Source organism: Macrobrachium rosenbergii, chromosome 1 (assembly GCF_040412425.1).
Source record: "Macrobrachium rosenbergii isolate ZJJX-2024 chromosome 1, ASM4041242v1, whole genome shotgun sequence".
NCBI classification, from domain to species: Eukaryota; Metazoa; Arthropoda; class Malacostraca; order Decapoda; family Palaemonidae; genus Macrobrachium; species Macrobrachium rosenbergii.
In genome coordinates this window covers 59013308-59038545 of record NC_089741.1, presented here as the reverse complement: position 1 = coordinate 59038545, position 25238 = coordinate 59013308, and the positions used below count along the sequence as shown (strand labels likewise).

Below are 25238 nucleotides of genomic sequence, written 5' to 3'. Positions count from 1 at the left end.
CTCATATATATATATATATATATATATATATATATATATATATATATATATATATATATATATATATATATATATTTATGTATGTATAATTTGTATATATCATATATATGTATATATACAGTATATATATACACACACACACACACGCACACACACACACACACAATCAATGGCTTTCATAGTCGTTTAGGAGCCAACAATCCATTAGGGGAACCATTAGTTCCTCATTGGATTGGTCGATATCGTACTCGGCTAGTACTCTCCTAGGCCCGCGTTCGATTCTCAGATCGGACAGTGAAAAATTAGAGGAATTTATTTCTGGTGATAGAAATTCATTTCTCGGTATAATGTGGTTCGGATTCCACAATAAGCTGTAGGTCCTGTTGCTAAGTAACTAATTGGTTCTTAGCCACGTAAAATAAGTCTAATCCTTTGGGCCAGCCCTAGGAGAGCTGTTAATCAGCTCAGTGGTCTGGTTAAACTAAGGTATGCTTAACTTTAGAGCAACCAGTCAGACGTATACTTTATTTTCCATCAGAATTCGCCCGTGACCGCAAAGGACAGTCATCTGTTCCCTTTGATGACACCTCCTCCTACAGAACCTAGTATCCTGCAGGAACTGCTGCAACATCCTTGCCTGTGCATGTCCTCAGAAAAGAACGACTGCGATTCTTCAGGTGAGAACCAACCTATCGATTATTATTATTATTATTATTATTATTATTATTATTATTATTATTATTATTATTATTATTATTATTATTATTATATAAACAGTGTATGTGTACAGATGGAGATTACTATTGACAACTATAAGAAGGCATTATTATTATCATTATATCAACAGTGTATGTGTACAGATGGAGATTACTATTTACAACTATGGAAAGGCATTATTATTATTATTATTATTATTATTATTATTATTATTATTATTATTATTATTATTATATCAACAGTGTATGTGTACCGATGGAGACAACTTAGGACAACTATTGGAGGGCATTATTATTATTATTATTATTATTATTATTATTATTATTATTATTATTATTATTATTATTATTATTATTATTATCCTCCAACACCGCATGACTCAAAAAAAAAAAAACTATGAAATTCTGCCATTCATGTCTTTCACGTGTTTTACCTTTTTGAAATTCCCACTCCTCCCCCAGCCTCCCTTCACATAATTCTCATTCAAATAGGTAGGGGTCTTCCAACTCTTCTGGTGGCCGCAGGAGCCCAGTTGACACTCTCACCTGGTATTCTCCCGGGGAATGAGCATGTGATGCACATGTCCAAACCATCGCTATCGCCCTTATATCATTAGCTCATCTTATGGATCTTTTGTAGTTTCCCCTGTATAACAGTTTCTAACTCTCCAAGCTTTTGTCATCTCCCTTTTAATATTAGCTCTTCTATGTATGGATCTTCCGTAATTTCCCTTATCGTTTGATTTTTGTCTCTACCCTGCTCTCCGACTCACTTTCTTCTTAAAGTTTTGGTCTCAAATCAACAAACTCTTTTAGATGTTTCACTGTCATTCCATGATTCATGTCTGTATAGCAATACAGTTGCACCAGAGTTGGTATAACTTTTCTTTCGTATATAACTTCGGTCTAATTAATTATTATCAATATTACATTCGGAAATTATACAAGCTGTATATTCACAGAGAGTGGCAACAATGCAGAACCAAGGGTGCCACTTCGAAGGACAGACTCCATCACACAAACTTCACCGACGCTTTCCCTCACTAAAGAGCAGCAGTTGGATGAATTCTCCTGCAAAGCAAGCATGGACGCCTCTCGCTCAAATGGCTCTCCTGGCATTATCATGCCAGCTGAAGAATCAGATGAGATTAGCTTGCAACAGCAAGACTATTCCTCGACAAAACACAATGACCACCTTACGGACGAACGTAACGATCAACCAGCAAATGAGGATTCTACCATTCCCACGAGGGAAACCAGGGAACGTCCTTCAAAGGGCAACAACGAGGAACCTGGGGAACATCCAAGAGAGGCCAACAACGACTATTTGACAAAGGGACAAAATGGCAAGCCTAAAAGCTGCCTCAAAAAACCTAAGACACCCGACATCATGAGGGTTTGCAACTGCCAGAGGTAAATTATGTTATACTGTAGCTGTTGCAAATTGCGCTTAAAAATGAATAACATGTGTGACAATATCAGATGCCTAAAGAAATGTACGTTTTCCTATTCTTATAGAATTGCTAAATTAGGATTACTATGAGGTAAGTAAGTCTTGTTTCCGGACAAATGTGATTTTTGCATGTAGGCTATTTACCTTTTTAGATAGTTTCTAAGTGGGACGACTCGCTTCTTTTTTATACTGTCATGTGTATTTAACTTAAGATTCATGAATTTGGTTTTTAAATCTAACAACTTGTGGTGCCCAAACTTAATTAACCAGACAAAATTTCGTTGGGTTCTGTAAACAGACAAGTGTCAGTCTTCTGTTTATAAAGACACAGAAGAGAAAAAGTATTTATATTAATTTGTTCTGATATGTTTCAGGGAACAGCCTCTGCACCCTTCCAACTTTCTCCATTCTACTACCATAATTCATCATCCAGAATTGTCAGTTCTGCAACCTGATCTGCTTCCTCAAACATACATCAATCAAGCGTTTGTCTTTTCGCAACATACATATCATTCGCACGCTTATTTACCAGTAATACAAATGCATTCACAGTCCACAGCCACAAGTTCTGAAGATTTCCCAATTGAAGTTTCTGAACAAGCCATCGATGAATGCTACCAAGCGGAGAAACTTGTAAACGCAAACTCTGGCAATAATGAGAGTAAGAATGAAGAGATCAAACCTTTGGCAAGTATTTTTATAAGCATATTATCTGTCTATTTAACTCTCTTACACCATATTCTTTTGTAAATATTCTTATTATGTCAAGTCCTTTATCATTTTTCTAACAGGATTTTAACTTTGATTCACAGGTTAACATGAAATCAGGAGATGCTGATGTTTGTATAAAATCCCAAGACCTATCAGAAGATTGTTAATTAATGGCATTTTAGCTTTGCTTATTTATTTGGCCAATGAAACTTTCATTTTTTCGTTCTATTTGTATGTGATAAGATATAAATGTGCTATATTAAAGAAAGGAAAATATTACACTCCGAAATTTAGGCAGAGGAAAAGGATGTGAAGAACGCCTCCGACGATGCTGGCCAAAGTGACTCTGGCAGTCACGTAGCCAAGATGAACAACAAAAACCGAAAGCTTCGCCAAACTAGTGGCTCCTCTCGAATTGGGAAGGCTGACACAGGCAACATGGAAGACACCAAGGATGACCTTGACACCCGAGCAAACTACGAGCCTCCGGAATCATCAGGAGTTCGAATCATCCCGCTCTCTGCAGTGACCACGACGAGGATGTTCAAGATCGTATTTATAGGAGATTCAGCTGTGGGCAAGACTACGTTCATTCACAGGTGTTTCAGTGTTTAGAGCCGTTTCGAAGGCGTGTTCCTTCTGCTCTTATTTCTTGTGCATTTTCCATCTTATTTTGTTATTATATATGTATAACAGATACGCTTTTGCGTGTATTGTATATTGACATCCTAGTATTTAGTGCATGTATTTTAGTCTTGTAAGTTATATGAAAAGTAGAATTTTTGTCTACATATATTCATACAGGAATGTATTTTCATGGACGAGAACATACTTTGCACTGAATTATTCTTTAATGGAAATGTCGTATTTGCTATTTTTTCTGTATTTTTATCACCATCTAAAATATCCTTAGGGCTTAAAGTTTTAGGTGTAAATGATATGTGTATGACTTATCCTTATATAAGATTGTTTTCACTTCATTGCAAACCGTTTACTTCTAATCCATTTTTATGTATTATGTTTTCTTGAATTTATGTTTCACATTTGTAGTTTTCCTCTTTTTTTACACAAAGTTTTTTTTTTTTTTTTACGGTAACTTGCATAGGTACTAAATTATCCTTTTGGGATTTTCCGTATGAGTGCATGAACATATTGAATTTTCATAATGAAAGTAGTAGTGACACCAAGTTTTGTCCATTTTCCTTTCAGGGCGGCCGTGGGAGAATTTCGCAATTTCTCGACTACTGTCGGCGTCGATTATCGTTTGATGCACATATGCGTTGGAGGAACAAATGCTTTATTGCAACTGTGGGACACTGCCGGCCAGGAAAGATACAGGGCAATAACTAGGCAGTATTACAGGTAAGTGAAAAGCAGCAGCCAGGTTGTGTTTGGCAACAAGAAAACTCCTCTTCTGTCAGGCGGCATCTGGCAACTACAGGAACTGCCAATGTCAGGAATTGTTTTGCAATAATATGGTTACTATCTCCCTCCATGAGGCTACGCCTTGCAATTACAGGAAATGTCTACGTTAGATTGTGTTTGGTAACTACAGGAAATGTTGCCTACCTTCAGAGTGCATCTGGCTGTGAACAATTTTATGTTATGTTTGTCAACTGTGGGAATTGTCAAAAGGCGGAGTTTGGCAAATGCAAGGAATGGCCTTCTCTATTAGGCTGCATCTGACAGACAAGAAAATTATAATCATCTGGATGCGCTTTGGCAGTAGGTTTTTTCAATTAGAACGATTTGGCAAATGAGGGGAATTTCTCCCTCCATCAGTTGCGTCTTGTAGCTAGAAAAAATGTCAGCATCATGTGTTTTGCAATCTTGGTTAATGTCAACTTCCATCAGACTCCATCTGGCAATTACAGGAAATGTTTCCGTAAGGTTGTGTTTGATAATAACAGAAAATGTCTCCCTCGATAAGGTTGCCTCTGATAACCGTGGGTCAGAATGTCTTTGTCTGGCTACTTTCTGACAAATGATGGAAATGTCTACTTCTGGTTGCACATGGGAAATGAAGGAAATGTCTCCCTGATCAGGCTGTGTTGGACAACCGCAGGATATGTCAAACCCAAGTAGTGTTTGGCAATTGAGAGAAATGTCTTCATATTTTTACCATTAATGGTGTTTTGGAACATTTCTGAACTGATATATTTGTATGTATTTGTTACTAACATACAGTACTTACTTCAATTAATTGCTAGTTTCAACATTTATATATATATATATATATATATATATATATATATATATATATATATATATATATATATATATATTTCCATATAATTTTACACTGTTTCTTCTACAGAAAAGCTGACTGTGTGGTTGTGATGTACGATATCACTTGTGAAAGATCCTTCCTCCACGTCACAGACTGGATCTCCTCTGTCCGGGTAAGATTCTGACCATTATGATAAAAAGTAAAATGAAAATATCTTCATCGTGCTCCAGGTAAGCACGTTAACGGATATCAGCTTTGATAATTGAAACAAGGCGGTGAATAGTCTACGCCACATGATCAGGCATTCACCGGAGCCATTAATTTGTTTTTGGACCGCATTGTGGCCCATTGCCTCACCCACCAGGCTCCTAAAATCTGTTTCAATTATAGCTACCACGCCATTCAGTTCGCACAAAACTGTTAGAGTTCGACCCGATTCTTGACATCAGCTTGCGGACTCATTCGGCGCTTGTTCGTGATATTTTTACGTATTAAATATTTCACAAGGGCAAAGATAGATCTAAATTTCTGCATGATTAACTTTCGTCGAAAACAGAGACCAGGTCGTAATAAAACTTATTTTAGCAGAGAGATTGAGACGAATGAAATGAAATAAAGTTAATAATAAAAAATAAAGTTAATAATAAAAAACATCCACATCATTAACGATAGACAAAATGGCCTGGAATTTGCACGAAGACTGATTAGAATAATAGTCAAAATGTAACATGATAGCATTACAACAATCATTCATTATAGATCATTAACCCGCGTGCATTTTTTGTCTCGCCTCTTCAGGAATATGGTGACCCAAACCTTGTTCTTGCAATTATTGGCAATAAGAAAGACCTGCAGAAATCCAGGAGAGTCACCGTAGATAATGCTTACACCTTAGCAAAGGTAAGGCACATTCCAAACCAACCTTCGAACCAATGTATTTTCGAATTCCACCTGGAAGGAGATTTACTTTATTCATTTCCTCTCGGATTTTGAGGTATTCACTGGAGGCGCTTCCAAAATATTAGGAAACAGAGGAGTTGAGAGGTCACTGTGCCTCCCACAATCCACTGAACTGGTGAATGTAACTAGCATGCTCACTATACGTCAGTACATTAATGCAATCGCCGTTTCTCCCAGAAGTGAATGCCGTACGTCGTTTTGAGGCGTGGGGTTGCAACCCTCCCGCACCTGCACCATTACCTTTCCATTTCATGATGATTAATATCCATTTGAGCATTCCCAATTATTTATGTGAATCTAATTACGTAGGAGGCACAGTTTAGGGTGTGCTTCCCTTGGATCACTGTAGACAGTGCTAGAGGTTCCGAGGTGTATTGTTTTCAGCCTTTAACTTTTTGTCCGACCCCTTGAGATTCCTTCAAACTAGCTATCCAACTTCTTTTACTTTACCTTGCTACAGTTTTAGGCACTTTAGGGGATTGATGCCCAGGTTAAGACAGACAAGGTCCTGGGGATCCGAGGTAACATACGTTGTTGCCATCTTGAGGACGTTGTACGGAATGTCCTTTCACTTTATAAGAAAAAAATCCAGAAATCAATTCACAATACAAGTCTTTGATGGCTTTTATAATATTCTCTCTAATAACTAAAATCTGTAAGTATCAAAACGTCTGCAGAGTTATTAGGAAGTAAAACTTCGTGAATCCTTATATCTTTTGCCGTCAAAATTTCTTAAGAAAGCCAAAATGGCTTCTAAATTTCAGAGAGACAACATTGATCATACAGATAGGATAGCTTTTGAACTCCGCCTTATCTTTTTCTTAATTTCCACATGATAATAACAACTTCGAGGTAAAATTTACTGTGTAACAGTCATCACTTACGCCTTTTTCAATGTTTAGTAGTAATGATGCCATTCAAAACATATTTTTGTTTACAGCAACCCTGCAAATACTTAAGTATTTTCACACAGACTTCATCCTTAAGTACTGTAATTTTCACTCGGAATTATGTCCTTTAAATTCAGAGGACTGGGATCACTGTGCAACATGAAATCGTTGCAGGACCCCATCCACAAGTTTGGTATTAGGAAATCGGTAAAGAGCGTTTTATGGCTTAAAATTATCAGATTGATTTGTCGTTTTCCATTTTACTTGTAGATTAGCTTTCATCGTTATTTTGGTTAAAAGCACCTCAAACGTGTCTCTAGAAGTTATAAGCATTGTGTTGCTGTAATCTCTAGAAGTTACCTCTGGACTGTCACTGTGCATCTGTTATCCAACTTCTTTGTACTATGTTATTGCGCATCTGTTGTTATAAGTTATTTCTGCCCGACATCACTGTGCATCTCTTATCGCTTTAGAAATCGTCTGCAATCGTGCATTCACTATTTGTATTTACGTTAGAAGTTATAAACCTTAACAATGTCCTCGTGCATCAGTTATCTTATTATTCCTCCAGGCAAACGACGCACTGCTATACGAAGTCAGCGCAGCCAAGGGCTTTGGGATCATGGAAGTGATGAAGCACCTGGCGGGTATTCTCACGACTGACCAGGAGCACAGCATCGACACCAGTTCTACACTGACTCTTCACCAAACTCCTAATCTTAGACTGAATGGCAAATGTTGTCAATGACTTTGTCTTCCAGACTAACATCAATTAAATGTTATTTTTTTGTGAATAAATATTATCTTACGTTTTGGTTTCTTCATTGCTGACTTTAAAAAAGTTTAAGAATCACCTTGGATAGGTTACATATTGCAATACACTTGGAAATTTTTCTGCAAAAATAAAATTAGTTTTAGAGAAAGGTCTGGAATTCTCTGCTTGTTCGGGTTTTTTTATGCTTGCTGTTTCGGTTATTTAATCATCTAGATTTTACTGTTGATTTCATCACAACATTGCACCCACTTTTCTTAGATGAGAGTCTTCAATAGTGTGATGATAGAATTCAAGTAGCCTACCATTAACCAAGCAGAGTCAGTGGTATAATAATTTGTGAGTTAATGTCGTCGTCAGAAACAATGCCATTACATTTTTCTACCGTAGTTTCACAATCTAAAAGGAATGAATCGGCTTCACTTTCAGTGAGCTGGGTCACGACACCATTATTTATTCCTTGGTCGTGGCCCCACAGTTTGGCAGACGAAAGAAGTCTCACCTCCAAAATCATCGTACTCCCGTAGTCGGGGCAGACCAATTAGTGCAACTGAAGTGGTACTCCGTAGGGATCGCTTAGGGTGTTGGCAGCGTCCCTCCGTCCCCTAGCTGCATCCACTTTCTAGCCTCTTAGAGGGCCCATAGACATCAGTGCACCTCACGCGGTACAGTGTGGGCATTGCTTAAGGGTCTTTGCAGCGTCCCTTCGGCCCCTAGCTGCAACTGCTTTCATTTCTTTTTCTGTATCTCCTTTCATATTCTTTCTCCCACCTTACTGTCCACCCTCTCCTAACAATTGATTCATAGTGCAACTGCGAGGTTTTCCTCCTGTTACACCTTTCAAACTTTTACTGTCAATTTCCGTTTCAGCGCTGAATGGCCTTAGTTGCCTCAGTGCTCGGCAAGTATGCCAAAATTCTATAGCAAACAACCATAGACGTTACGGCCGGCGGATCAGGTTCCGTTCTAACTCCAGTATCCGCGTTGCCCATAGACATTCCGATTCACTTCAGTTTGCCGAAACCTGGTAGGATGAAGACATGTCAGCTCCGCTCAGTGATGACGCTATAGACTGTGCTCTTGCAGCAGAAACTAAAAAAAAAAAAACAGCGAAAAGGGAGAACCTGTATTAAACTATGGTTGCAGAAAAGACATGAATTATCTCATGATTGTTTATTAATGAATTGAAACTTTACTCTGGTGACTGGTTTAATTATCCGAGAATGGACGATCAGACCGACATGGAATTATTATATATGGTCTCCCCTCTTCTAGAAATAAAAAGCACACTTGTACGAGACAACCAATATCACTGTGAGAGAGGTTGCTGGCCGCACTTTGCTTCCGCGCCACTAGTCGTTCCTTGGGGCATATAATCCCAGAGACATGTCAAGCAGTTATTCAAGTTATGCAACACGAGTTTGTCAAGTCCCCACTCAACGTGTTCTCTGTGGAGAACATCCCGTTTTCTGTGGTGCCTTTCCACGACCTAAGGTCGAGCGGAATATATATTTATCATCATAACTGTAAACTGTGTATATGATGTCTTTCTAAGCAAACAGGTATTATGTACATGTAATAAGTTATCTATTTCATATGTCAGACATTGTTTATCACTATGTTCTCTGTATGAACATGTCCTGTTTTTTAAGGAACTAGTTTGGCCTCAGGTCACCTGTAAATCTTTGCACCAGCGGTCTCTGTGAACTATGCAGACGTCCCCATCCCGCTTTATAAGCAGCTAGCTTTCATCAATGAATCAGCAGTACTTGTCTTCCTGCTCATTATTTCGCACCTCTCTCACAGTGGTGACCCCGGAGTGGTTCCCGGAAGCCATTAACAAACCCAAACGGCGACTAAGTCTTGGCCCAATGAACTTAATCCATGCCCCTAACGGACTAACTACAGTGCTCTAACAAGGAGTTCAGGCATTAACCGACCCTCGTCGGCAGGTTGCCAGCGTCATTAGCATACCCACATGGCACGCTCCCCCAGCATGTATTGGTGTGACTGTTCCCACACACTCTAAGTGAGAGCGCAAAGAAAGCATGGACGGAGACATTCCCAACCACGTACAAATTACCGCGAACCTCTCATAGGCAGACACCTCTCTCTCGCAACCCCCTGCCACGCACACCTCCACACCAGTACTGCCGCCCCACGCGTTGGCCCCCCTGGCGGACCAACCAAAGATGGCCCTTGATGTAAGGCTGCTGCCATTCACCATGGAGAACGCAGCGTCTTGGTTCTACAGGGTTGAGGGGCAATTCAGAGTAGCAGGCCTGACTGACGAGGTGTTGAAGGCGGACATCGCTATTAACGCCCTCCTGGAGGAGATTTATAAGAAGATCGCCCCTTGGTTGATGACGACGTCGGTCCCCGCCACCTTCCAAGAACTGAGATCCACTCTCGTCAAGACCTGCTCCCTGCCAGTCTCCGAGAGAGCTGCCCGTGCCCTCGACCTTGCCCTCAACCCCCGGCAAGAGGGAAACCTCTTGGAAGTGTGGCACACCCTCTAGGACCTCCTCCTCCTCCCTGAGACTGACAGACGCAAGGAAATCAGTCTGTCGAGGGAGATCTTCCTACGGCAGCTACTGCCAGAGGTCTGCGGCCAGATCACGGACACGTACACCCTGCCGGTTGAGGACCTAATCAGGTTGGCGGAGCAGCTGACGGACTCCACAAAGGCAGACAAGAGGGCGACCACACCTGCACACTCCACCAACTGCCTCCTGCCAGAGGACCCCGCCACAGAGCCCATCAACTCCATTGAGCAGAAAAGGTCGTCCCACCAGCAGAAGAGGAATGGGCCGGGGCTATGCTACTTCCACTGGGGGTTTGGGAGAGCCGCCTGGAGGTGCGAAGCCCCCTGCCCTTTCTTCCCTTCAAAAAAACGGAGGAGGCGGCGGCCAACCCCACGGGCTGCTGTGGCAGCAACAACAAAAATACCAAGGGGCCCCTTACCAGTACGGTTCTACATTCGCGATGCGATCTCCGGCAGAATGATGTTGGTCGACACTGGAGCCATGCTTTCAATGTTTCCATCTTCAGGAAAGGACCACAGACAACCGCCAGACTGGACTACCCGCCTGACTGCCACAAACGGGTCCCCCATCCTCTCCTATGGCACCAAGCTCCTGTCGTTCTCCATCCTCGGCTGGAGGTACAGCTGGGAGTTGATCTTCGTGGACGTCTGGACTCCACTCCTGGGGGCGGATTTCCTTGCCCACTTCAGTCTGGCAGTCGACGTCGGCCGCAAACGCCTGCTGGACACCCAGTCCTGCCACTCCCTACCCTTGTCGGCAGGCCCCAGGGAGCCCGCCATCTATTCCATCGCTCCCCACCAGTATGGTTCCCTCCTGAAGGAGTTCCCAGAAGTCTGCCAACCGAGCTCCATCAGATGCCCGGGACTCTTGCCAAACACGGGATATACCACCATATCAAGACGAAGGGGCCCCCGACGCACGCAAAGTTCCGCTGGCTTCCCCCGCAGCGCCTTCAGGAGGCCAAAAAGGCCTTCGCAGAGATGGAAAGGATGGGCATATGCAAAAAGGCTCCCAGCCTGTGGGCTTCCCCTCTTCACATGGTGCAGAAAGAAGACAGCACCTGGAGGCCCTGCGGCGACTACAGGCGGCTGAACCTGGCAACAGAACCGGACCACTACCCCCTGCCCAACATGCAGGACCTGATGGCCTCTTTCCATGGAGCCAGGATATTCTCCAAAATGGACCTACTAAAATCTTATTTTCGGGCCCCAGTAGCTCCAGAGGACATCCCCAAAACCACCATCATCACGCCCTTCGGGTCCTATGTCTTCGCCTCCTCCACCTTTGGCCTGAGGAACGTAGGCGCGACCTTCCAGAGGTTGATGGACAGCATCTTGGGGGAGCTGGACTTCTGCGTTTGCTACGTCGACAATATCCTAATCTTTTCCAGATCACGGGAGGAACACCTGCGACACATCAGTCATCGACTGCTCCACCAAGTGGCCTGAAGCTATGCCCATGGAAGAAGCCACCTCCAGTGCATGCGCGGAAGCCCTCCTCTCCAGCTGGATCAGCCGGTTTGGTGTCTCAGATGACATAACAACAGACAGCGGACCTGCTTTCCTGTCAGAGCTGTGGACCCCCCTGGCAAGTCTAATGGAGACCACACACAACAGCACCACCACCTACAACCCTGCAGCCAACGGAATGATGGAAAGGTTCCACAGGTCTCTGAAGGCGTCCCTCATGGCTCGTTGCTCCTCTAAAAACTGGAAGTACCAGCTGCCCTGGGGCCTCCTCAGGTTGAAGACCTCCCCCAGAGCCAGTGGCGACCCCTCCTCAGCAGAAAAAGTCTACAGGGAGACTCTGGTAGTCCCAGGGGAACTTGTCGCAGAGAACAGGGACGACATAATAATGCAGAGGCTCTGAGACAGAGTTGGAAAGTTGGCCCCCTGCCAAAAGACATTCACCGACGGGATGTCCCCCTTCATACCCCCCGGGCTGTCCTCCTCCACCCACGTCTTCGTCAGGGATGACGCCGTATGCCCACCCTTGACTAGGCCCTACAGGGGACCTTTCCTTGTACTGGAAAGGAACAAGAAGGCATTCCGTATATCCATCCATGGGCGGGAAGACTGGGTGTCAATAGATTGTCCCAAACCAACATTCCAGGAAGGAGGCAATGAAGGCGGACCCCAAGATCTCCTGCAGGATACGGCAGCCCCTCAAACAACCCCAGTCTCAGGAAGAAGGCGAAGGCATCCCTGGAAAACCCAGAAACCTGACGGAAAGGCCCCCAACAAACCACTGTAGAGGACATCGGGGAAGGCGACCACCCTCTCCAGTTGACATCAAGAAAGAGAGGGCCCCTTCGTCACCCCAGCAGATACCTGGTTTAATCAGATGTTACCTCCGTCTTGGGGGCAGGGGGAGGGAGTATTGTAAAGTCCCTGCTCAATGCGTTCTCTGTGGAGAACATCCCATTTTCTACGGTGCCTTTCCACGACCTAAGGTCGATCAGAATATATATTTATCACCATAATTGTAAACTGTGTATATGTTGTCTTTCTGAGCAATCAGGTATTATGTACAAGTAACAAGTTATTTATTTCGTATGTCATACATTGTTTATCACTATGTTCTCTGTATGAACCTGTCCTGTTTTTTAAGGAACTAGTTTGACCTCAGGTCACCTGTAAATCTTTGTATCAGCGGTCTCTGCGAACTACGCAGACGTCCGCATCCCGCTTTATAAGCAGCTAGTTTTCATCAATGAATCAGCAGTACTTGTCTTCCTGCTCATTATTTTGCACCTCTCTCACAAGTTTACAAAGGTAAAAAGTAACTACGTTGCGTACACAGCATCCCGCATAGTCTAGTGGTAAATAGTCCAGTATACAGTAGGTCTATGATCCGTTAGAGCAGAATAGGCCCTTGAACCTACGTTTCTGTAGCCAAGTAAGAGTAAAATTTTCAACTTTTTTGTCCAAGAAATCTTTAATTTATACAATGAAAATTGAAATATTATTGAAAATATTATCATGAACATTTATTTTATGTACGGAAAATAACAATGTAATTTAAACAATAGCATTATTGCACACACACACACACACACACACACATATATATATATATATATATATATATATATATATATATATATATATATATATATATGTGTGTGTGTGTGTGTGTGTGTGTGTGATATATATATATATATATATATATATATATATATATATATATATATATATATATATATATATATATATATATATATATATATATATATATATATATATATATATATGTGTGTGTGTGTGTGTGTGTGTGTGTATGTATGCATGTATGTATGTATTAGTACTATTGTTTAAATAACGTTGTTATTTTCCGTACATAAAATAAAAATTTATGACAATAATATTTTCAATAATATTTCAATTTTCCTTGCATAAATTAAAAATTTTTTGTACAAAAAAGTTGAAGATTTTACCCTCACTTGGCTACAGAAACGAAGGTTAGGGCCTATTCGGCTTTAACGGATCATAGACCTACTGTATACTAGACTATATACCGCTAGACTATGCAGGATGCTGTGCATGCAACATAGTTACTTTTTATCTTTTAAACTCGGGTTGCATATCTTGAATAATTGCAGTCTTTTGTACAGTGATATTGGTTATTCCGTACAAGTGTGTGCATTTTATTTCTAGAAGAGGGGAGACCATATATAATAATTCCATGTCGGTCTGCTCGTCCATTCTCGGATAATTAAACCAGTCACCAGAGTAAAGTTTCAATTCATTAAATAAATAAGCGTGAGATCATTCATTTCTCTTCTCCAATCATACATACACACACACTGACACATACACACACACACATAGCTTTGTATATATACCCTTGTAACATTTCGTCTGTCCATATTTTACCAGTGAACAGGGGCACAGAAGGAAGTGCCTGAAATATATGGTTGCAAATGTTCAAATAGTGTTTTATGGGCCTTTTTATCTTCATATTATACTGTAGTATTACAGTAAAGATATTATATATATATATATATATATATATATATATATATATATATATATATATATATATATATATATATATATATATAAATTGCATCCTCCTGTAGTTTTCAAATGTAATTCATCGTAAGCCTATTTCGCGTTCTTACGACTTTCAATAAACTCATCCAGAACTCATCTGCCGGCGTAGCTGCCGTGTTACCCATTCACTTCAGCGTCTAGTTGAAACTGAAGTAAATCTAGAGTTTGAGATCACTCCATAGACATGAAGGCTTCCGGCCACCTGAACTAAAACAGAAGCCACGAACCTGGCAACGGCAGGTTACGAGCTGGTCGGAGAGGCCGACGGACTCCGCCCACTTTTGGTCGGAGGAGAACAATGACTATACCTTCAGTATATAGTCTTTGGAGGAGAACACCGTACACCATTGAGTTAGGCTTACTTCCGGTTCAGACGACCTGATCCGGCGATCGTAACGAGTATGGGCCCTTTATACTTTAGCTCCCACAGTCCTACCCAAGTCCCAAACACCCGGTGGACCCGGCTCCGGCAAAATAGCCTCCTATAGGGCTATTTTGCCGGCTCCGGCAAAATAGCGATTCATATGGCATTTAGCTATTTTGCCGGTTCTAACTACGATTTTTCATTATTTTGGTTTAGTTCATAAACTAGATAAATAATTATAGAATTTATTAGAAATACATACAGATAAAACATAAAAGCTACTAAAAATCATGGTCAGTTATTAAAATAACTTTTAAGACTGAAAAACATTAAAGCGTACTTGTCATGAAATTATTAATATTATCAAAATAAAATTACCATTAAAAGTGATTTAAAGAAACAAAACAAACAAGTTCAACCCAATTTACAAGTGTTACAAACCAGTACTTTTGCTTTTTTTGGTGAAGTTTTTAAGTCAGCACACGATAGATGCAACCACTGCAGACACGAACTGCACATAATGCTCTGTGATTGATTGCCATCTTCATCACTATTAGAGATGTCTGCATCACCGTTACAAATAAAGCACCCGGACTGTCGGCAAAAATCGAATGAACTTGTTCTAATGGACCTTTTGTACTATCTTTGTCTTTTCTCTTTATCTCTGATCCTATGTTGTGCAAATCTTTTAATAGAACTTTCTTTCCTGTTTTCTGCATAACATAGTTTTGCAACATTTTTTTGTTAGCATTTACTTTCAGCATGTTTTCTACATCTCGCTATTCTTCTAAAGACAAGTGTCTCTGTTTTGGTAGGTAGTTAAAAATTTTTTCGTTTATTTCATGATTATGTTCATTGTTTATCTTTGATATAAAAAGTTGTTGGCCATCAGGAGTTGTGCATAGTTGAATTGAAAAAGGACAGTTCTGCTTGAATGTTGCCTGGTTAGGACGTTGGCCTGCAAAAGAAAAGCCAGTGCTAGACATGCGTTTGAAGCCTACAATAAGGAGCTATTAGCGTTATTTGCGTGTTTGTAAAGGATAAGTGTTTTTGAGTCATGGAAAATCAGATACAAGTATGTTCAACATATGGATCAATGGAGCAGCTTGACTTACCAGTGGATGAAGACTTGATATCTTTGCCACCATGGACACAACAGAACTTAATTGCACCATACATTAGATTTTCGTTGAAGTTTTTGTTTGGCGCTCTTGTTTTCATACATTTTATAGTCCTTGAGTCTCGTTTCCACAATTGCACAAAGTGTTCCTTTTGAAACTGTTCTACAGCCTGTTACAACTCTTTATATGAGTTGAACTTCGCGTTTAATTCAAGTTTGTTTGTTGTGAAACTTTGTTCCTCCATTTTTGGAACAATGTTCATCCAGGTTCGTAGGTTCCCGGTGTAAGTTTAACTGCGACGACCAACCATGGCCAAAGGCAAAGATTACATAGGTACGTGTATAAAGGTTCAGTCGAAGTTTCAGCTTGTACAAATCAGTAAACAATTGTTTTGAACCCCTTGTTAAAAATTGCTTGAAATTTAACTATATTAATATATTCATCTGTATAAGTATTTTTTATTACATGTATATCATTTATCTAGTTACACCCAAATTATGAAAACTCGTAATTAGAACCGGCAAAATAGCTAAATGCCATATGAATCGCTATTTTGCCGGAGCCGGCAAATAGTTTAGGAGGCTATTTTGCCGAGCCGGCAAAATAGCCCTTAGAGGCTATTTTGCCGGAGCCGGCAAAATAGCCACGTCCTTTCAAGTAAGTTCTCTCCAGAATGCGCTGAGCCGCTATGTTGACGTATTGTTGGGAGCAGTTCGGTACTCAGGTTATTCTCAAACAATTGCCTTTCAGTGAGTCGTTTATCTGCAACTATTTCTCATCTATAAAGAGTTATTTCAGCTGTCCTGTCTTCACCATAGTTTATGTTTCTAATAAACTGGCGAATTGTGTACTTATAAGGTATTTCTGTCGCCATGTCGTCTGTTGTTGTAGCTACGAAGACTTACCTTTAACCTGTCATCACCATCCTTGTTAGTTTGTGGCCTAGAACTTCCGTTTTGGGCTTCTATTGGCCCATCTGAATGCCTTCATTCGTTAGTCGTAACACTTGATAATTTTATTTAATAACTTGGTCTTCTGTACTGTTGTTTTTAATTAGATATGTTTGGAGTAATCCTATGATATTTAATAATTCCAAGCAACACCATTTAGGCTAGAGTTTTGGCAATGGTCAAACGATGGTCTTATTGTTGTTTGATAAATTTTTACTTTTAGTCATAATTGTACTCTGGAATTCAAGCTATTTTTTATCATGTTACCACGTGTGTAGAACTATAGTACAACTCCGCAGGGGGTATTAGCCTACCTTGGAAATTGACTTTTCCTACAGTATTTTGTTGCTTATCAAGAATGTTCCGTTATTTTTTGTCGTCGGCTGTAATTAACCTGGGAACTGGTATTTTTTTATGCTGGCTATCCTGAAATGCTATAACACATGCGCAGTGTTATAGGGGAACTTTTGGTAAAAAGCGGAGTTTCCTTCACAGGGGGGTCCATGGGGCTCTGCTCCCTACTAAGTAACATGGCCTACTAAGTTAGGTTAGGTTAGTTTAGTTCCTTTTACAAGAGGTTTCCTTAGCCAATCCCTTCTTGAACATATGGCTCCCTAATGGCTTGCTCATGTGCGGAAACATTCCGTAACAACAAAAAGTCTGGTCTTTCTCCCATAGTTTCTTTCCCCCGCCCAAAACCCTGTGTTCCCAAAGGGTTCCCAGCCATGTTTGGTAGAGATATGAGGTTAATAATATTGACTGACAACACCACATCCATCAATAATGCTAAAAGTATAGGAAAAATTAATTTCCAAGGTAATAGTCCATGCAGAGTAGTTCTATAGTTTTACTACCATGTGTGCTGTGAAATTTTTTGACATGGTAGCATGTAAGTAGTTTCAGAGATACTGGACTCCTTCCACCCCCCCCTCATCCCACAATTACGGGGGCCATAGTGAGAAAACAGGGTTTAGGGGTGGAAGAAACACTAAACAAAAATAGTACAAGGATTTATTTAACTTACCAAACTTAAGACGGTCTCTTACCTGGCCAGGGGGCTTGGTTTTGCCCCCTTGTACCACCACCTAACCTGACCTAACCTAGGGTACTGTAAATTAAAACCTAACCTAGGGAACTGCAAATTAAAGTAATATGGGTTGCAACCTAACCCAACCATACCTTACCTAGGACACAGGGACCTTACCTGACTGGGAATGAATCCTCTAACATACCAAGGTCACCCAGTTGATACTTAGTATGTGATGTCACATTAAAAACATTCAATAAACTTTACCTTAAACAGAATTAACAGGGGTATCATGAGGGTCTTAGTCTCTTGGAATACATTCTTGTATTTTCCCCCACCCTAAAAACCCTCGTTTCTCATTGTGATCCAGTATGATTGTGGGAAATAAGTGGGCCCAGTACAGTATCTTTAAAACTATTAGTTTGCTGCCAAAGTGAATGTGAAATGTTCGAAACACAAAAAATATCAACTCAGCCAAAATACTCCAAGTAATAAGAGTTGCATGTCTACACCAAATAAACCATGACTAATGACTGAAGTCTGTTTGATGAAGCAGTGCATGAATTCCTAAATTCCTCTTAACTTGTGTAACTTAAAATGAAAAACCAGTTAGGTATCAGCATTGACCATGTACTCACATTTCCAAATGAAGATAACAAAAGATGTTCTAAAAACACTAGCAAACACTAGCCATCCTAACTTCCGATGAACTGGGATAGAAAACAAACCAATCAGGATCCCCTTTCATGTACAGTAAATGTCAGAATATAAAGAATCTAGAAAAACTCTTGTTGGGTACCAACAATCATAGGTCACTATCTTGGTATGGGTAAATTTGTGATAGATTTTAGTGTGAATTTCTCCTTCATCATAGTCAGGAGAGTTAGGAACAAAACAAAAAGACTCTAGTATTGAGAACTGATATTGAAATAAAAAAAATACAAAGTGTTTTTGGCCTAGGGAGTATAGGGGTCAAGTGAATGAAAGTTGTCTACAAAACAGCCTCAGACCATAATGCCAAATTTCATACATTAAAAGTCTTTCATAAAAATTTTACTTAAAGTCAGTTCTGTCCTAACTGAATGGGACAAGAGGAGATGTGTTCCACCTAGCCAGGTACAGGCAGTCCCCAGTTATCGGCGGACTTTGTTATCAGCGATCCAGTTTTATGGCAGTTTTCAAAAATATTCATAAGAAATATGGTTTTTTTTATGGCACGACGTCCGGTTATCAGCACTGAAAGATTCCACACTGGTGCTTATGGTGCCAATAACCGGTTATTGGCACCATAAGAGACAACCCCGGCAGTAGACAGGAACTCGTTTCTGAGTATACTGTAACTGCATTTGACCAGAGAACGACCAGCCCGTTTCCTGGGTCAGTCGCGCTTGTGCATAGCGGGGGAATACAAAACAACCCGCAGCCTCAGAAAGCATGTTTTCATCAGTTTGTGTGTGCCTTTCATTGAGATAGGTAGTGCTGCTGCTATTGTCGCCATAACAAATTTTGTGATTTCATCATGGGTCCCAAGACCATAGTAAAGGATTAGGCAAATGAAATTCAACATGTTTATATATGACACTTACCAGGTAATTACTGTACATAGCTATAGTTTCTACTTTAAACGGTAGCTTAAGAATTGAAAATTCGCAGTAGTGCTCTTTTGTTTTGGTGCAAGTAAGTGCCCCACCCCCTTTCGGGAAAGAATAGGTACAACGTAGCTATAGAGCTCAGTTCATTTCTGCCGTTGATGACCGAGCATTGGTTGTTCAGCAGCTGTGTTTTTTTAATTCAGAAGTAGTTTCACCAGATGGTCTGGTTGTCTATCGAAGGATTTGGTGAAGTATTCTTTCATTTGGTAGTCATCGAGCTATATTTTCATAGCTCAGCTTAGCTTAGCTTAGCTTGGCCTTTTTTAAGATTTTTTGGACTATTATGTCAGACACGAGTATGACCAGTAACTGGTATTGCAGCAAAGGCTGTAATACTAGGTTGACTTCATTTGAATATGACGAACAATCTCTTTTTTGTTCCGACACAATATACAAACCCTTGGTCCTGTACATTAGGGATTACTTTCAGGCGTAGGCTGGAAATGGATGTTGAACTTCAAACAAGGTGGTTAGGCAGTTAACTACTGTCCGGGAGGCAGGAGTACCGCCTGCCCAGATTTAAACATTCCAATTTGCTTTCGGCCATCGTAGCGCTCGGACGTTGTTCTTTGCCGCTCTCTGCCTGACAGCTATATTTCTACTTTTTGGTGGGAAATTCTCTCTTTTTTGTATTTTGTAATGGAGAAATCATCTAAACCCTCCTATCCCCAGCGTGTGTGTCCTGGGGTAGGGGGTAAAAAGTGCAACTCTTTTAGATCTAGAGTCGACGTGGACCCACACGCCCTCTGTACATCTTGCAGGGGGCATGTGTGTTCACGCGACGACCCCTGTAGTGAGTGTTGTTCGTGGTCCTCCGAGCAATGGGGTAAGTTCGAGGGGAGGAGACGTTACCATCGTAAGCCTACCAAGGAGTCGTCCGAGGGAAATACGCCCCCGACGACTCCAGTGGTGGCGAATGTGTCGGGCTCGTTTCTCCCTCCCAGCGAACTTCCCCTGCTTGCTCCCTCTCCCTCGGGTGAGGACTCCCCCTCCCCTTCCTCTTACGTTTCATCGTTTGTGGAAGGGCGCGGGGGAAAGTTGGACCGAGACATCCTCTCTGAAGTCTCTTCCCGTTCCGGAGGGGAGTTTTTTCCTCCGGAGCGAGTAGAGGCTTCTTGTACTGACCCGACTTTCACTTCAGGTCTCGGGCTGGATAGCCAGACACTGATCCCAAGTTCATCCTGGCTACACCTGGGCCTACCTGGCATGTCACTGGAGGGATTGGCTCCTCTGCCCCCCGCTCCAGTCACGACTCACTTGGCGACGACAGTCAGTACTACAACCATCACCATGTCGAGGTTTGCCCAGCTCCCGGTGTCAGTTGCATCGCATCTAGACACCCAAGTGTCGGCGTCAACTGCGATGCAACATGCTGTTCCGCTGCCTCCTGGCTTCCTGGCTCCTTTCACACGTGCTGGCCCCGCATACATGGTGACGTCATCATACCCATATGTGGCTATCGCTGCCCCCGTTGCTGACCTTGGCCTGTCCACGACTTCTGTTCCTCGTCTGACTTTCCAGCCCGGCCCTTCGTCTGTTCCAGTCCCCATCCCATCGACCCTGGCGCGGCCCGACTTGAATATCCACGCGGGAGGGGCGGCGCCTGCATTCCCGGCCCCGCCCACTTTTGTGCCTAGCCGACGCGCGGCTCTCTCTACCCAGGCAAATGCTGGCTCGAGCTCCATGGTCTCTGCCCAGGATGTGCCTTCTGCTGCAGCCCCTCCTGCTGTTCCTGAGTCTGCGGCCTCACTTTCCTGAAGCAGATGTGAAGAAGAAGAAGAAGAGGTCTAGGAAGGTGTCGTCGTCTTCATCTTCATCTTCGTCATCATCGTCGTCTTCGTCTGCTGCTTCTTCCGCTTCTCCTTACGAGGCTTTGCAGCCGAAGAAGAAGAAGTCTGCCTCCCCCCCCCCCCCCAAGAAGCCTCGCACCGAGGCTTCTAAGGGTCTGCCTCCTTCCACAGGGAAGGCAGTGGGATCTCTCGTTGGCTCTTCCTGATCCTCGATCAGGGAACCGCTGCCCTGGCCTCCAGGCCAGTGGCAGGGGAACAAGGGCGTGCAGACCAGGTCTGCACTCCCCGCTGCGCCTAAGAAACTTCCTGCATCTAAGGCCAGCGAAGTTGCATCGGACTCGCTCTCGCGAAGTTGCTGGAGTACCAGGGTCCCCAAGAGACCCGGGTTTCCAGTCTGGATATGGAGAAACTTCTCGCCGTGAGACCAGGGCGTGGGGTGAGAGAAAGAGCCGGGCATGCAGGTGTCATCGCTCTCTCCTGCTGGCACTCTTCAGGTGCCAAGTCAGGTTCCGGGATAGTGCTTCAGCCCCACGGGCCGAATGCAAGGATAGGTAGGAAGAAGTCCCCACCAGTCTTCCTGAGAGGCCCGACCTCGAAGAAGACTGGGGCGCCCAGAGGACAGCGCAAGCTCACGCGCCAGCCAGCCGTGCGCCGACTCCTCCCAGTCCCCTGCCACGCCCCACAGCGGCCAGCCTGGCTGGGGGAGGCGCTGCTCGGCTAGCGAGCCGCTCCGCCTCCTCGGGAGATTGCTTCGCTGGGCTAAAACAGTCTCTCGACCCGGGGCTCGTCATCACCGCTGGTTGGTGACCACTCGGCCCACTGCCTCTGCTGGTTCTGCCAGTAAAGCCAGTGGGAGTGCCCGATCTTCCTCGCCTGTCCCCTCCGCCCCTTCAGTTTCTTCCAGGGGGCGCGAGTCGGAGAGGAGGAACTCTGGGGAGTGTTCTCTTCAGAGTTCTACTGCGTGGGGTACGTACCTGGCTCGGTTCTCGGCTCGACCAGGTCCTACGCCCTCGTAGTTCAGGAGGGTCCACAGGGGTCTGTCGAGGTTCTCCCTCCTGCGGGGAGAGTAGTTCGGGAGGACCGCACTCTGGAGGGACTCGAGGGTCCTCTGCCCCAGGATGCAGACACCCCCGAAATACAGAGGACTTTTGTGGAGGTTATCGCACTGATTTGTCAGCACAATGACCTCGGGGAAGGGACCACGGCCTCGTCTGTGGATCGTCCATTGCGCCTCGAATCCTTCTGGGGACCCAAGAAGGAACCCAAGGCTTCGGTGGGGCTGCCGTGGTCCACGCTTGCCGAGGGAGTACTCGACCAGGTGAACGGTCTTGTGTCTGGGCAAGACAGTTCCCTTCGTTCCAGCCGCTCGGACAAGCTTCTTCCTCCTCCTCTGCCTCGACAGAAGCACTTCTACACACCAGTGGAAGGGGCATTGCTGACTAAGCAGGTTGACCCGGACCTGACTCGTTTGGATCCGGGTCTGTCGTTGCAGCAATTGACTGCAGAGAGTATCTCCCTCTCTCAGCAAGAAGCTGCAACCCTGGAAGCCATCGCCATGGCGGCCTTCCAGGCAGTCTCCTGGCTCGATCTGTGGTCCTTCACAGTATCGGGCGTAGCTGCCTCGGCGCTTATTGTACCTGGGGAGGACTCCGCCTTTGGGAGACTGTGCCAGTCTGGGGTAGGGCTATTCTCCTACCTCGCCCACCAGACTGCAAACCTGTGGCGAACCTTGTGCTAAAGCGGAGGGATGCCGTTCTCTCTCGCTTTGCCAGGTCTTTAGGTCCCGAGTCAGCTATTGCCCTGCGGAATGGACTGTTGCTGGGTTCCTCCTCTCTCTTCCCCAGAGAGCTGGTGGACGCCGCGGTGGACAAGCGCCGTGCCGATGACAGCGACTGGCTTGTCCACCAGGCAGTGGCCAAGACCTCCGGATCTTCGCATCCCACTGTGGCCAGGTCTTCGGGCCAAGCTGGCACTTCCTCGGCCCCTAAGAAGTCCCAGTCTTCGAAGGGGTCCCGAGGAAACACCCAGCCTTCTTCTTCCTCGAGAAGGGGGGTCACTCCCGCCCTTTTCAGCCCACTTTCCAAGCTGGTAAAGGGGGCAAGGGTAAGGAGAAGAAGGGGAAACGCTAGGGGCGGCATTCCCCCCCCAAAAGCTGCCGAAGGTGGTGGGGTGCCTGTCGAGCCATTGGGCAACTTGGCAGTGACATGGAGCCGAGACCTGGATAGTGGATGTTCTTCGGGAGGGATATCTACTACCCTTCGAGTCTCGGCCTCCCCTCACCTACTCTCCGGTCCATTTCCAGACATATGTTACAGGTTTGTCGAAGGACACCGCACTACAGCAAGAAGTGCAAGCCATGCTGAGCAAGGGTGCTGTAGAAGTTGTGTCGACCAGTCTCCAGGCTTTACAGCGCGGTCTTTCTCGTGAGAAAGCTTCAGGATGGAGACCGGTCATAGACCTCTCCTTGAACCGTTTCGTTCGCCAGACTCGGTTGACGATGGAAACAGCGCAACTGTGCTGGCCTCCAACAGGAGAACGACTTCGTGCTTACAGTGGACCTGAAGGATGCGTATTTCAAATACCCATCCATCCGTCCTCTTACAAGTACCTCCGCTTTGTCCTCGGGAGTCGGTCTTCCAATTCAAGGCACTTTGCTTCAGGCTCGACCGCCCCAGGTGTTCACGAGTATTCTCCCTTGTGTCAGCTTGGGCCCACTTTGCACGGGATACGCCTTCTGAGGTATCTCGACGACTGGCTAGTCCTGGTAAGCTCGCCGCAGTTGCTACAGGACAGGGATTGGTTCCTCGAGTTTTGCCGAGATCTAAGGATCATGGTAAATCTAGAGAAGTCAGATCTCACCCCCAAGCAGAGGATAAAGTACCTGGGCATGCTGATAGATACGGTGGCAGCGGAAGTCTTTCCCTCGGACTCTCATATCAGCAAGTTCAGGCAGGCACCACAGCTGTTCCTGTCATGGCAAGAGCAGCCAGCTCGGCAATGGCAAGTCGTCATCGGTCACCTGTCGTCTTTGGAGAAGCTAGTACCTCACGGGCATCTTCACCTGCAGTCTCTTCAGTGGAGACTGAAGGAGTATTGGTCCCAGTCCCAAGACCCCCAGTCCTTCCTCATCCCTCTTTCCGTGGAGGTGAGAAAGGACCTTCGCTGGTGGTTAGACGACAGGAACCTCTTGATACGAGTATCCCTGCATACTCCCCCTCCGGACATGCTACTGTTTTCGGACGCATCGACCGAGGGATGGGGCACACACCTGGAGGAGTTGCTAACTTCGGGAGTGTGGCACTGAGACGACGAGCACCTTCACATCAACATCCTAGAACTCATGGCGGCCTTCCTGGCCCTCCAAGAGTTCCGGGATCGAGTGATGGGACACTCCGTGGTACTGATGAGCGACAAAACCACGGTAGTGGCATACGTCAACAAGCAGGGGGGACTGGTGTCCCACCAGCTTCATCAGTTGACGATGTAGGTGCATGAGTGGGCTGTGGCTCACTCGGTAGAGCTGTCAGCCAGGTATATTCCAGGCAAGAGGAATGTCGTGGCAGACAAGCTCAGCCACCAGAACCAGGTGGTAGGGACCGAATGGTCCCTCTCCATCAGGAAGTAGCGGAAAGGTTGTTCGACCTGTGGGGGCGTCCAGCCATCGATCTGTTCGCCACCCGCACAACAGAAAGCTCCAGGTCTTCTGTTCTGTCGCCGACCCATGGGCCGCTGCGGAGGACACGTTCCAACACCCATGGGACAGTCTTGACGCATACGCCTTTCCCCCGTTCTGTCTGATTCGCCGAGTGATCAGCCGAGTGATGATCACCCCAAATCTCAGAATGACTTGGTGGCACCCAAATGGCCCCAGGCCATTTGGTACCCAGACCTGCCTCTCCTCCGAGGCGCCGAGAGATTCCCCCTGGCCCAACCTCCTGCGTCAACCCCACGCAGAGTGGTTCCACCTGGCAGTGCATTCCCTGTGTCTTCACGGCTGGAGG

General features: G+C 44.3%; 1 protein-coding gene across 5 annotated transcripts in view; it reads left to right on the top strand.

Annotated features, from left to right (window-relative positions):
- The window catches only part of LOC136838813 (EF-hand calcium-binding domain-containing protein 4B-like), a 101070-nt gene extending 93298 nt beyond the window's left edge, over positions 1-7772 (top strand). For all 5 annotated transcript variants that reach the window (XM_067104466.1, XM_067104429.1, XM_067104456.1 and 2 more), the window contains exons 12-19: positions 539-677; positions 1679-2129; positions 2544-2860; positions 3179-3479; positions 4090-4242; positions 5198-5282; positions 5909-6010; positions 7532-7772. In XM_067104466.1, the coding sequence (XP_066960567.1) occupies positions 539-677; positions 1679-2129; positions 2544-2860; positions 3179-3479; positions 4090-4242; positions 5198-5282; positions 5909-6010; positions 7532-7708 (1725 nt within the window). In that variant the 3' untranslated portion in view covers positions 7709-7772. The remainder of the gene's footprint in view (positions 1-538; positions 678-1678; positions 2130-2543; positions 2861-3178; positions 3480-4089; positions 4243-5197; positions 5283-5908; positions 6011-7531) is intronic.
- Positions 7773-25238: the final 17466 nt, after the last annotated feature.